Raw genomic sequence first — 14,217 nt, forward strand, 5'->3', positions numbered from 1 at the left:
TCATTTTAGAGATTTCGCTGTTTTCCCATTTCTGAAATATATTTGCGGGTCCGCCACACAGAGACCGTAGCACTTAGAATCAAAATATGGATACGTTTTGATGCCCCGCTTGTGTAGATGATATTCTCCAAATATGAACTTGATCGGACAATCGCCTCTAGGAGGAGTTCGTTAAAGTGTGAAGCGTAAAAATGTGGTAATTTGAGAGATTTTGTGGTTTTCCCATAGGGATAACATGGGAGGTTTCTGTCATCGCTACGACTACGCCGTAAAAAATTAGGCATTTTTGTGATTGGCTTTTGTGATTGGGACGGCAAAGTAGAATTTTGGGTAAAGTTTAGACAATTTTGGTAAAACTAATTTTTGACCTTCAATGTTAATTTAAAGGTCACTCTGTAGGGGGCGCTATCGCGCCCATTTCAATTTTGTCAGCCTAAACTGGTCCAAACTAGAAAGTTTAACAACTGATTCAAATTTGGTCCTAATCGGACTGGTTTTGATCAAATGGGAACAAATTTTAGATCTGCAATATTCCAAAATAAGACCGTAAAAGGTATCTCAAAAAATTGGATAACTTTAGATGTCCCACTTGTCCAGAGGACGTACGCCGATTTTGAAGTCGGTGGGCAAAACGCCCTAGGAGGAGTTCGTCAAAGTTTGACGTAAACAAAATGGCTAACTCAGCTTGTTTTCATTTTCAAAGGAAGATGGCGGCCATAGGGTAAGTCTGGGGGCGTGGCCACAATAATATTTTTTTTTTGTCCTCACGAGAGGAATGCGTGTCCCGAATTTCGTAGCTTTACGACAAAGTTGACCTCGGGGCGTCTCCCATAGGCGCAATGTATTTTGACTTTTGTCGGTGGCGCTGTCGCGCCATTTTTTAACGAAAAAAAAAATGGCCCAGAAAAAATCAAATTTTTCGCCGATTCTGAATTTTGGGCAAAGTTTGGTGAGTTTTTGAGCATGTTCAGGGGGTCAAATTAGAGCTCAAAAAGCAGAAGAACAAGAAAAATAAAAATAATTAAAGCCGCAAGCGGCATCCAACGGCCCTCGCGGGCCGCCGGCCTTCCGACTCTGCGCTTTCGACTTGATAAAGATGGCGCCCTTATTGTGTCTTGAATTAAAAAAGAACTTGACAGACGGCGACACATTGGACATGGCCAATCCAGTGCAAATGAACACAAGTGTCAGTCAAATTTGCTGCGCCGCCGCACAGAGACCGTAGCACTTGGAATAAAAATATGGATAACTTTTGATGCCGCGCTTGTGTAGATGATATTTCCCAAAGTAAAGGTTGATCGAGCTATTGCCCACGGAGGAGTTTGTTAAAGTGTGAAGCGTAAATGTGAACATTTCAAGGATTTGGCGTTTTTCCCATTTGTGACAGTATATTTGCAGCTCCACGGCACAGAGACCGTACCACTTAAAATCAAAATATGGATAACTTTTGATGCCCTGTTTGTGTAGATGATTTTCCCCAAATATGAGCTTGATCAGGCAATCGCCCTAGGAGGAGTTTGTTGAAGTGTGAAGCGTAAAAATGTGGTCATTTTAGAGATTTCGCTGTTTTCCTATTTCTGACATATTTGCAGCTCCACGGCACAGAGACCGTAGCACTTGAAATCAAAATATGGATACGTTTTGATGCCCCGCTTGTGTAGATGATATTCCCCAAATATGAACTTGATCGGACAATCGCCCTAGGAGGAGTTCATTAAAGTGTGAAGCGTAAAAATGTGGTGATTTGAGCGATTCTGCGATTTTCCCATAAGGATAACATGGGATGTTTCTGTCATCGCTACGGTTACGCCGTACAAAATATGACTTTGGCTCTCATACTTGTATGATCAGGATGGCAAATTAGAATTTTGTGCAAAATATCATGTCATTTGGAAAAACTCTATTGTTTATAGGCCACTCTGAAGGCCAAATAGTCAGAATTCTGGGAAACGTTTGCGGCTCCGTCGCACAGAGACCGTAAAAGTTATCCTTAAAATTTGGATAACTTTAGATGCACCACTTGTCTAGAGGACGTACACCGATTTTGAGGTTGGTGGGCAAAACGCACTAGGAGGACTTCGTTAAAGTGTAAAACATAAAAATGTGGTAATTTGAGAGATTTGGTGGTTTTCCCATAGGGATAACATGGGAGGTTTCTGTCATCGCTACGACAACGCCGTAAAAAATTAGGCATTTTTGTGATTGGCTTTTGTGATCGGGACGACAAAATAGAATTTTGGGTAAAGTTTAGACAATTTTGGTAAAACTAATTTTTGACCTTCAATGTTAATTTAAAGGTCACTCTGTAGGGGGCGCTATCACTGCCATTTCAATTTTGTCAGCCTAAACTGGTCCAAACTAGAAAGTTTAACAACTGATTCAAATTTGGTCCTAATCGGACTGGTTTTGATCAAATGGGAGCAATTTTTAGACCTGCAATATTCCAAAATAAGTTGTCCAACTTTGCGGCTGCGCCGCACACAGACCGTAAAAGGTATCTCAAAAAATTGAATAACTTTAGATGCCCCACTTGTCCAGAGGACGTACGCCGATTTTGAAGTCGGTGGGCAAAACGCCCTAGGAGGAGTTCGTCAAAGTTTGACGTAAACAAAATGGCTAACTCAGCTTGTTTTCATTTTCAAAGGAAGATGGCGGCCATAGGGTAAGTTTGGGGGCGTGGCCACAATGATTTTTTTTGTTTATCCTCACGAGAGGAATGCGTGTCCCGAATTTCGTAGCTTTACGCCAAAGTTGACCTCGGGGCGTCTCCCATAGGCGCAATGTATTTTGACTTTTGTCGGTGGCGCTGTCGCGCCATTTTTTAACGAAAAAAAAAATGGCCCAGAAAAAATTAAATTTTTCGCCGATTCTGAATTTTGGGCAAAGTTTGGTGAGTTTTTGAGCATGTTCAGGGGGTCAAATTAGAGATCAAAGCGCTGAAGAAGAACAAGAAAAATAATAATAATAATAATAATAATAATAATATTTTTTAGCAAAAACAATATAGCCGTTTTTACTATAACAACAAATGATACATCGTTTGAAAGCTCTAAGCCTTCCCGATGCCGCCATGGGGTGGAATCATCATTACGAGCGCTTACGCGCTCGTCACTCCCTATTCCGTCGGGATGCCCCGCCCACTCCCCATAGACTTCCATTGATTTGAGCAGATACAAGCATGGCCCATGCCTGCGGCATGGATTCTCGCATACGGGACGATGCCAGGAGGGTTTTTGGAGGAATGCAGCGCTTCGCGCTGCTGTTGTCAACAATTAGTGAATGGGCTACGCCCATTCACTAATTGTTGACTATTTCTGTCATAGCAGGAGTAAGTATGCATGATCCATGCCTTCGGCATGGGCTAGTTCACTGTACTTGCCAGGGGCGACGGGGTACCAAACATGCGGGCTGCGCCCGCATGTTTGGTCAGACAGTTGCAACGCTGCCTTCGGCAGCGTTGCGGGAGCAATAGGCCCTCCCCCTGCTGGGGCTCGGGCCTAATAATATTTTTAGCAAAAACAATATAGCCGTTTCCACTATAACAACAAATTATACATCGTTTGAAAGCTCTAAGCCTTCCCCATGCCGCCATGGGGTGGAATCATCATTACGAGCGCTTACGCGCTCGTCACTCCCCATTCCGTCGGGATGCCCCGCCCACTCCCCATAGACTTCCATTGATTTGAGCAGATACAAGCATGGCCCATGCCTGCGGCATGGATTCTCGCGTACAGGACGATGCCAGGAGGGTTTTTGGAGGAATGCAGCGCTTCGCGCTGCTGTTGTCAACAATTTGTGAATGGGCGTAGCCCATTCACAAATTGTTGACTATTTCTGTCATAGCAGGAGTAAGTATGCATGATCCATGCCTTCGGCATGGGCTAGTTCACTGTACTTGCCAGGGGCGACGGGGCACCAAACATGCGGGCTGCGCCCGCATGTTTGGTCAGACAGTTGCAACGCTGCCTTTGGCAGCGTTGCGGGAGCAATAGGCCCTCCGCCCTGCTGGGGCTCGGGCCTAATAATATTCCGATGCGAAAACAATGTTTCCCATTTTCCAAATATCATAAACTATACATTTTCGGAAAGCGCTCGCGCTTTCCTACCTCATGGTGTGGGTCCCTGGTCACTGACGGGTACTTTCGTTAATTTTGAGTGGGCTCCGCCCACTTTGTGTTTTTGGCCCTCTATACAGTAATAATGTTCATTTTTTGCATTACATGCTTATATGCACGGAACATGCAAGAGATGGGGAACGTATTCGTGAGGTACTTAGCGCAAATGAGTGCTTTATATGGGGATCTCAATGTAAAGTGCTCGTTTAGTGCGCACTTTTGCACGGGCTTCGCCCGTTTACAACGGTAATGTTCCATTTTCCTACTACTAATTAGTATGCACGGGGCGTGCATGAGTGAAGGAGTGCGTTAGTGAGTGTTTGGAAGTGGGCGAGCGCTTCGCGCTCGATTTCGTGCGCACTACGTGCGCACTTTCGCAGCCGTGCTTCGCACGGCCTTACGAGATTAATAGGCCTCTCGCCAGCTTGTGGCGCTCGGGTCTAATAATAATTTGTAAATACCAGGGGTCTCTAAGCCAAAGGATTCTTTCAACTCATCAAAGCTCTTCAGATGATCTGGTAAAAGACCTTTACACCCTTTGTTGACCAGACTTTAGCTCTTAAGTCTGTTTGTGACATTTTGATTGAAAGCCAACCAGTTTAAAACGTTAACATCTTTACTTAGTTTGTTTGTTTTGATCAGCTCCTTCCATGTTGTAAGAACAGATTTCACCCATGTGTTTTCCAGCTCCTCCAAATGACTCAAGCGTCTGTCATCTGCCAGTAAGGCCTGTACAGGAACCCCCGGCACAACATGCCCAATATTTTTTCCATTTAGCTTCATATTCTGGGTCACACCAGTACAACAAAATATTTGGTCTAAAGTTTTGAATCTGATGCAGGATTTTTTGTCCTTAATAACAAACTGTGACGTGGTTAATCGTCATCAGTCTTTGTTTCCTCTGCTGGCATGTATTGTCATTTCAAATCAGGATGTTTTTCCTACACATAGATATCCCTGATTTCACCCACCCCCTATCCCCGCCCACATATCTGTACTTAGCTGTGATTATTTGAAAAATGAAGACTCCAGACGCTAAATTTGGGGCTCTAAAATGTCATGTAGCCACTTCTAAATACATATGAATATCTGCTGCTCATTACAGTGATATCATTATGAAGAGGCGGGGCTTATCAGTTCTGCAGTTTTGAACAGGAAGTCAATGGAACTCCTTCTGTTATTGAGCCGTTTTAAATCAATATTATGTAAAATTATGATCTACAGTGTAATACCAAGTACCTGAAAAAGTATATGCCCGACCTTAAAACAAAGATCTGACTTGTAAATTGGACAGATGACATCACCTGCATGTCTCCATGAAAGACTATGTTGATTTAATGTCATACTATGAAACATTCCGGCCAAAACAATTTCTCTCCATGGAGACAAGCAAGTTGCTTTTCACCAAAAATGTAAAACAAAAAATAACATCACAATTTCTGTATGAGTTCTTGCTTTGTCATCTTTTGAAATAATCAGAACAGTGAAACAGTTAATTTTTTTCCATATTTGATGAATGTACTTTAACTCAAGCATGTCTTTGAGTCTTTCTTCTCACATCTGTAACTACATACATACAGGTAGATATTTAGTGATCAGTGTCTTTCTGCTTTTCCCAGATTCATGTCGAGAAAGTTCCGGAAGAAGGACCTGAGGGGGAACTACTGCAGGAACCCAGACAACTCCACCGTGGGCCCCTGGTGCTTCACCACGGACCCCCGGCCCCACATGCGGCACCAGCAGTGTGGCATCCCCCAGTGCTCTCAGGGTGAGTCCAACAAGGCATGAGAGGGGGTTGTTGTTGTTGTTGTTGTTGTTGTTGTTGTTGTTGTTTTGGGGGGTTTTGGTGTTGTACATTTTGAATAATTATATTAGAAGCTATGAAGAATGAAGAGACAAAAGGAGGAGACGGTTTCGAGCTTGTAGACATCACAAAGATACCGGGAGTTGTGTTTTTCATTCAGTGTTGGAGAAATCTAAACGGGTTATTGTTCTGTAGATGCATAGTACAGTAACTATTAAGTATTTGAGGAAGTTTGGAGATTGTACTTATCTTCCCTGACACTTCACTCTTACTTGAGTAATGCATTGTACAATGTAAAAGTCTCTCTTCTTACTGTGAGTAAAAAAAATGTTATGTTGACAATATGAAATATGTACATTTGTGTTTTGTGATTGTCTCTATTTTGTGGTCAATCTTTTTGAAAATACTAGTTTCTTTAAACTTATTACCCAAAGTGCTGGACAGAGTACAAAGTAAGCTCAAGTAAAATAAATAAATACATAAAATAAAATAAATTGTATCCAAATTATAAGGATAATTCATAAATAAACATACTTATATTTAGTATTAGTGGGCTTGTATCTCCACAAACCTGACCCACCATTGGCCTGGAGGAGCCTCCTTCTCCATTTTCCTTTAGGTATAATATTCCACAGTGTTATAATACACTGTGTCCAAAAAAAGACAAATAAAGGGACACTTGCTCTTATTTGGTAGGACCTCCTTTAGCTTTTATTACAGCTCACTTTCACTGTGGCATAGTTTCAATAAGCTTCTGCAATATTAAAAGATGTATTTTCATCCAGTATTGCTGTTGATGATGGAGCGTGACCGCGGCACAAATCCGTCTCCAGCTCGTCCCAAACACTCTCACTGGGGTTCAGATCTAGAGGACATTAGTTTCTTCTCCTCAGATGTTTTCTCTGCTCGATGCCAATGATTTGACACTTCTCAAACACTGACATCTTTTCCATGACCATAATATTTGTTTTTCCACATGGTAGTTTCAGAAATGAGAAGCCGCTCACTTCATCAGCTGATTTAAATACTGCGTTCTTGCTGAAAGATCATCACCCTCAGCGGTTAATCCAGTGAGAGGAGAGAGACCTACTGAAAATTATGGACTCTCTTTGTAGCTGTAATTTTATAATAATTTGAATGATAATGCATTAGTCTGATATAGTGCCTGAGGCACCTGATCTTCACAGTAGTTTCCCATCCACATATTAACCAGGCCCACGCTGCTTAGGTTCTGAGCTCTGACAGGATCATTGACAAGTTTGTATGGCCCATGTTTAAGACTTGGATTAGCTGCCCGGCGCCTCCTGGGGGCAGTGAAACATTCTGAGAAGGGCAATGGGTTTGCAAATGATGAGAAATTAGGACAGTCGTCAAAAGGATTAAAAATTTAGAACAACATATTATATATTTTGCATGCACTGTAAATAAATAGATGCTTTTATACAGATAGATATTTATGGTCTGAAATGAATGTCGGTGTACTCCCTCATTCGTCCTGGAGTGTTCCATTGTAGAAAAATATTCAGTTGTTGTCATCTGGACTCTGTTTTCAGGAAAAACAAAACATTTCGACTCTCGTTCGAGAGTCATTCTCAATCTGTGAATCGATCTAAAATTAACATTCAGATTTTATAAACACATGCATTGCTTTTGTAGTGTAATAGCATTTTATTTTTTATGTCGCCAATTATGTCTCCTTAAGCAATGTAGTGAATAGTAACCTCATGTAATTTTGTGTCTATTACTTCACCTCAGCTTCAGTGAACTGCTATACAAAAACACAGGGAATCGACTCAGCTACATAACTTTAGCACCACATTAGCAAAGTGGCTAAATGTAATGGTCCAGTCTTGTTTACGGCGAGTTAGCAGCTGTTTCATTGCAGCACACAGCTTTACCTGCAATGGCTCATTCCCTGAGAAAAGACATTTTAAGTCAATATTAAAATGGGGCTTGGGTATAAAACTCTCTGAATTTAGCAATGAACTCATGGGGAAGAATTGGACAAAAGCAGGTCCTTTTAGCTCTGTAAAGTAAAATTAGAACAAAGGGGTATGTCATCAAATAGCACATATCTGAGTGTATTTAACAAACTAGCCTTATCGACAATACGCTAGCATACCCATTGTGATTGTTATATCCAGCGTTAGCACCTCAAAAACATTTAATTTGTTTAGTAATAAGTTTATTGTTAGTTTTGTTATTATGACCGTTATTTTTGCATTTTCAGCTTTATAGTGCCAAGAGTCATTCTGCCATTTATAAAGGCTCATTGCAACGTTCCTATTAATGTATAACTCAACGATCACAAGTACTATATGTGTCACCCCACCCCCATGTTCTTTTTAAGTAACTAATCTCATGGATATTGTCAGTGTTGTGTTTCCGTACGTTGGACTCAATTACGGTACACTCGAATGACATGACACCGCTGGACCAGACCGGTTTACCCACAGTCAGGCAACACTAATGGCTTTTATTTAGATGGAAAGCAGAACATTTCTGGAAGAAGATTTGTAAAATATTAGTTGCTTCTAATGGAAACCATGCACCGCCCGACCACGCACGCGGCTCCATCATGACAACAACAAACCAACATCTGCTTCTAATCTCTGGCTCTGGCCTTGTTTACACGAGCTAGCGCGCAATACCCACCGTGCAGCTAATTGTGCCGACTTTAACCAAAAGAGATGCTTCATTAGCGCAAAACGTTACCTGTCATTCCATACGTTAAAGTATTTACAAGATATTTTTATAACAAACTGTTCGCTAACTCTGAGAATGTGCCAAACAGCTCATTAACAGCAGAACATGTTTTTTTTTTTTTTTTTTTGTTGCTTGTCTTTTCGCAGCGAGGCCAGTTAAATATTTTAGCCCTAACGCTAAAATATTTAGCTTTTTTTTGGATTACCATGTGAGTGGGTAATGTGAATGTAGAGGGACTTCACTTAATAAATTAGGCCAAAAAACAAGCTAGCTTCTGTATGCAGGATTCATGTGCAAATTAAATAAAACAACTCCTGTAACTGTTTTTGATTATGAAACAGGGAAAAGGTAAAAAGCTCCAGGAAGGACATATGAACAATCCTGCATGAACCGGTCCAACCACCGCCGCTAATTTGTGTCACGTGTCTCTCAAATGTGGAAGACATCTCTCAAATATTTTCTGAACATTCAGAACAAAATATATAACTTCATTTACCTCAGATTTCCAGAGTTTAGTGCGTTTTTTCCTTCGTAAGCCGCCATATTTGTTTAGACACGAATGGACAATGCGTTTGTCTGATTGGTTAATCCGCCTCTCAATCACTCCCTTTGGAAATTGGAGCGACTGGTTTGGATTCCAGACCCTTCTGCATTTGAACAGAATGTAGGAGGGACTGGCTGGTCAGGCAAGAGATTATCAGTACTGGAAACCCTGTTCAGACTTTTAGCTTTACCTCTCTTATAGTGTTATACATAGAAAAACAGAACAAACGTCTTTACATGTTTTAACCAAGCAATCCAACGTAAAAGCAATTTTGGCTAAGTGTTCAGTGGCTGACATAAGGACCGGAGTGTTACAAGTTAAACATTTCAAGTAAATCAAAATGTTTTTGTTCTCTGTCTATAGTAACGAGTTTAAACTGTGCTTGTGTGTGTAGTGGAGTGTATGACGTGCAATGGGGAGGACTACAGAGGACCTATGGACCACACCGAGACAGGGAAGGAGTGCCAGCGCTGGGACCTGGAGGAGCCCCACAAGCACCTGTACCACCCCAAAAGGTAACCCAGGAACATGCTCTGATGTTGGAGTGGGAGAGTGAGAAAACACAGCTCCAAGGGCCGGTTCACAGGGTCAAACTCACAGCCGCCGTAATAACATCTTTATACAATAAGGAGGTGTAATTGCAGGGCACTTAGTCTGGAGATTAGCTGATTAGGAGACAGTCCTTTTCCTTTTGCTGAAGGAATTCAGGAAAGCAGTAATGTCATGTTGTGGAATAAACTTGAGCTCTGCTCAGAGATGTTTATGCAAATAAAACATAGACAGACATTAGGTCAAAAAGCTTAAATATACTTAAAGTTAACTTGTACTTTACTGTTCTGTTTGTTCATCCTTTAATGTGGAGAGCTCAGTGATGTAAACACAAACAAGTTTAACCATGTGATTTTCAGTGCTGACAGTGTAGACCAATAGCCAAGATTAAAACTAGGGATGGGATAATATCTCACAGGATTAATTTGCCACAAGATTGTGCATACGTCAATGAATCAGTCAATCAGTATAACCTTATTTGTCCAAATTCAGGTGCAATTCAATAACATTGCACAGTTATAGAGTAGAGGTAAGTAACAGCAGTGTCCAGAAGGTGCAGGTGAACTCTAGAGACCCAACAGGAAAGGTTTCTCTGAAGCCTCACTCGTACTTCGCTCTGCTGTTTCATTTTGGTGATATCGCCATCCTCTCAAAGTGTTTCCACTGGAAGGTTGCATTATTGTTAAGTCTGTATCATTTCAAAAGTCCTTAACTTCTGTCACTTGTGCCACACAAGTTATAATTCTTTGTTGGTTAAAATCCCTAAATTGTATGTTAAAAATAAAAAAAAAATTAGTCAGCCACAAGAGAAGCCAACCACGACCATGTGGAAAATGATCTTGTGAGAAGTGTTTATATTTGGAGAAACCATAGTCAACCAAAATCAGTGTAACAAGAACAGTAAAAAAGAAAAATAATCATAATTGTCCGGCTAAAAATGCCCAATACGAATGCACAATATTGATGAGAAAAACCTGTCCTCTCTCGTGGAGGCAATCTTATGTCTTCCGTTGTCATGAGGGAATTGTGTTTCATCCCATCCCTGGTGAATATTGTACTGTATCTGTTACTCCTGATGACATATAATGAGCCGTTTGCCCTGGGACTGTTGGACTTTTGATCAAGCGGACGGCACTCATCCAAACATGGACATTTTTGCTGCACTTAAAGCAGGGCTGTCGAATGCCGAATATTGAAACATATTCAAAATGGTGGTCAAACTTTACCCTAACCCTATACGTACACATCTCCAGTGACCGTCATTAGTATGCGCAGAGACAGTAAAGTGCGTCTGATGGGAGCGAGAGCCAGGTGGTCTTGATTAGAAAGGGACTCGTTAACACGTGCTTAATCATCCCTGTGTTTGTGCTCATCATACTAATGTAATGTAATGAGGGGCTCTGGGGCCTGACGGGCTCGGGGCCCCAGGCAGTGGACCTACCAGCAGGGACCACAGACAGGGGAACACGTGCAACACAACACCTGTAGTAGTTGCGCTTATTACCCATTTGCTCCCACGGGTTCAGAGCACAGATGGAGACGGTATATTCACCATCCATACTGTAGTGGCACTCAGTCGCACACGTGACTCATGGGGGCGGAGTCGGAATAAGGTGACACATGTAGTGGCAAAAATAAGGTAAGGAAGCGGGTAGCTTTGTCTCAATGTTAAGGTGATTTAATCAGGCTTTTCTCTCTCTCTGGTACATTACATGATGTCATGGAATCAGACATACACCGATGCTATTCTGTAACACATCGAGAACACAATTCAACTTAGAATATGAAACGACACAGAAATATCAGACATTTGTATGGCAAGCTTGGGAGAAAACGCCGGGACTGACCACAGCCTGCGTGATCCTCCTGCGTCTCACCCCGTTTTTTCCCATGCTGGTTGGTTTTATTAGATATTCTGGAATAGGCGGGTCACATTTCTCATTGGTCAGCCTCACATCAAGGCACTTGGTCTTTTTCCTAGAGATCAAGCCTTGGGTAAACTTGGGTAAACAACCTTGGGTACCCAAACTCCTCTGGGCTGTCACCCCCCCTCGGGTAAACATCCTTTGGCCTATCTTTACGACCCCCTCACAAATGCAGTTTGTCACACACCCGTTTTTCTCTTAGACTAATGATGCAGATAAAATATCACTATTATGCAGATAAAATACATCACAGAAATATAATCATATATTCACATTTTATCACATTTCCCTCCTGTTTATTAAAGCATTAGTCTACTGTCTCATATGCCAAACATATTATTATTTTCAGTTTTCAACATGTCTTTCATATTGGTGTTAAAATGACACTTTTTACACTCAAAAAGTTGATGCACAGTTCTCAACATTGAACACACTTCTTTTCTCTCGGCCCACAACATTTCTACAGCATTACTGTCCTAAATTTTGAGTCAGATTGGTCAATCTCTGTAATTTGACAAACAGACAATTTATCTTGTCTATAATTTGTGCGGTGTGATGGGAAATATAGAAGTACAAGCGGAAAGCCCTTAAACCCGCTGCTCTCTGGTCAGTCAGTTTGACTCGTCAGGGACCTCTCTGGACACCCCAATAGAATCAAATACGTAGTATCAGGTGCTACTGGAACCAGACTGTCCACTAACCTCTCGACCTTGACCCTTCGGTATGGTTCTGGGTGATGCTGGTCTTTGTTATGACCATGGCTGGCCACAAAAGAGATACATAGGCACAACGTCCCACAAGTGTCCCCACATCACCATACGTCCTCGCTTGGAGACCTTCTTTCGTTGCTCGCTTCGGTCACACCTATGACACATATGAACTGGTACATTTCCCATCTCAATTCATAATCTCATTAACATTGCATGTAGTTATGTTGTAGCAGATAAAAAGGCACTCTTAGGTAGTGAAAACAACTGTGGCTGTGGTGTAATATGCCATTGTGTTTCTTCAGCTACTGTTATGTCAATTGTACATTATACATTTCATAACCTTTCAAGTTGATCACTTATTTTCTTCCCTCTAATCCCTTTTACCAGTATACACGGTTGTGTATGTTGATCGATTGCCCCGATTGTCCCGTTCGGGTGAGATTACCTTCGCCTCCCTGCTATCTCTTTTTTCACATGTTACCGATTGTCCCGTGCATAATACAGGTGTTCAGCACCCATATTACCGTCATCACTGTGATGATGATAACTCGTTGATTTCTTTTTAGCAGAGTATGATACTCTGCGCACCGTAGCCTCTGGCTCTCGTTCATCGTACCAGAGTATAGCACTTTGCGTACTGTAGAATCTGTCTCCTCATCCATTGTAGCAAAGTATCGTACTCTACCGTAGACTCTGGACAAAACTCATACAAACGAGATCCTGCGTCTGCGATGTTATGGCTCTGGTGCTGTGTTGTCCAGACATTTCTCTCACTTTCCCATGAGAGCACCCATGTTCTCGTCCCTCCAATGGTCGGTGTGAGGACGACACGGTGTGGCTCCGTCCACTTGGCTCGTCCACTTGGCTCGTCTCTGTAAACACCACATCTCCAACACGTTCTGCTGCGGTGATAAACAAAGTCTTTTCGACAATTCAAATGTATTTCCAACAGTTTTCTTGTTTACATTTTTTTTTTTTTTTAGTAATTATTGTAGAAAAAACTTCAGTTGTAGTCATCTGGACTCAGTTTGAAAAATAGACGTTTCGACTCTCATCCAAGAGTCATTGTCAATAAAAGAATTTAGGTCGAGAACTCCGATATTAATACTATTCTGTGGTAAGACCCGCCCATTGGGAGGAGCCTTCCTGAAGTAGAAAGAGTTGTTTGTTTCAACAGAAACTCCCCCCTTGTATCTACCGAGCTAGCCTATTCAGAATCTTAATTGGCTATTAGAAACCTCTTTGTCTTTGTGAGACCCTGGCTCAACCACCCTGAGTACCTGATTAGCATCTGAATGTCCTCTACCTTTCCAGGGGTTCAGTAACCCATTATAAATAACAGGAAGATTAAACCTTAGCCCTCCATTTCTGTTTAAAGGTCTTTCTTTTTTAACAAAAATAGCTTCCTTGACTCCTCTTTCAAACCATCTTTTCTCCCTGCTTAAAACCTTCACCTCACCGTCTTCAAACGACTGATTAGAGGCTTCAAGATGGAGATGCACGGCGCTCTGTGGTCCTGAACTTGTATTTCTTCTGTGCTGATAAAGCCTCTTGTGTAGAGGCTGTTTCGTCTCACTTATGTAACGTTCTTTACAACTTTCTTCACTGCATTGGATCGAATAAACTACATTGCTCTGTTTTTGAGTCGGCAACTTGTCCTTTGGGTGAACCAGTTTTTGTCTTAAAGTGTTTCCTGGTTTAAAATAAACAGGGACTTTGTGTTGTCTAAAAATTCTCTGCAGTTTTTCCGAGAGGCCAGACACATAAGGGATAGAGACACCCTTCCTTCTCTGTTCAGTTTCCCTTTTGTCCTGCTTCTTGGTTCTCTTCACTCTGTTGAGAGCCCAAGCGGGGTAACCACAGG

General features: G+C 41.7%; 1 protein-coding gene across 1 annotated transcript in view; it reads left to right on the forward strand.

The window, feature by feature from the left end:
- Positions 1-14,217, forward strand: part of hgfb (hepatocyte growth factor b) — an 89,058-nt gene that overhangs the window by 39,745 nt on the left and 35,096 nt on the right. The window contains exons 5-6 of the mRNA XM_072435695.1: positions 5,735-5,883; positions 9,564-9,684. Of these exons, the coding sequence (XP_072291796.1) occupies positions 5,735-5,883; positions 9,564-9,684 (270 nt within the window). The remainder of the gene's footprint in view (positions 1-5,734; positions 5,884-9,563; positions 9,685-14,217) is intronic.

This window comes from Eucyclogobius newberryi, unplaced genomic scaffold (genome assembly GCF_026437365.1).
Source record: "Eucyclogobius newberryi isolate DKJ021-1_F unplaced genomic scaffold, fEucNew1.0.hap1 SCAF_7, whole genome shotgun sequence".
NCBI lineage: Eukaryota > Metazoa > Chordata > Actinopteri > Gobiiformes > Gobiidae > Eucyclogobius > Eucyclogobius newberryi.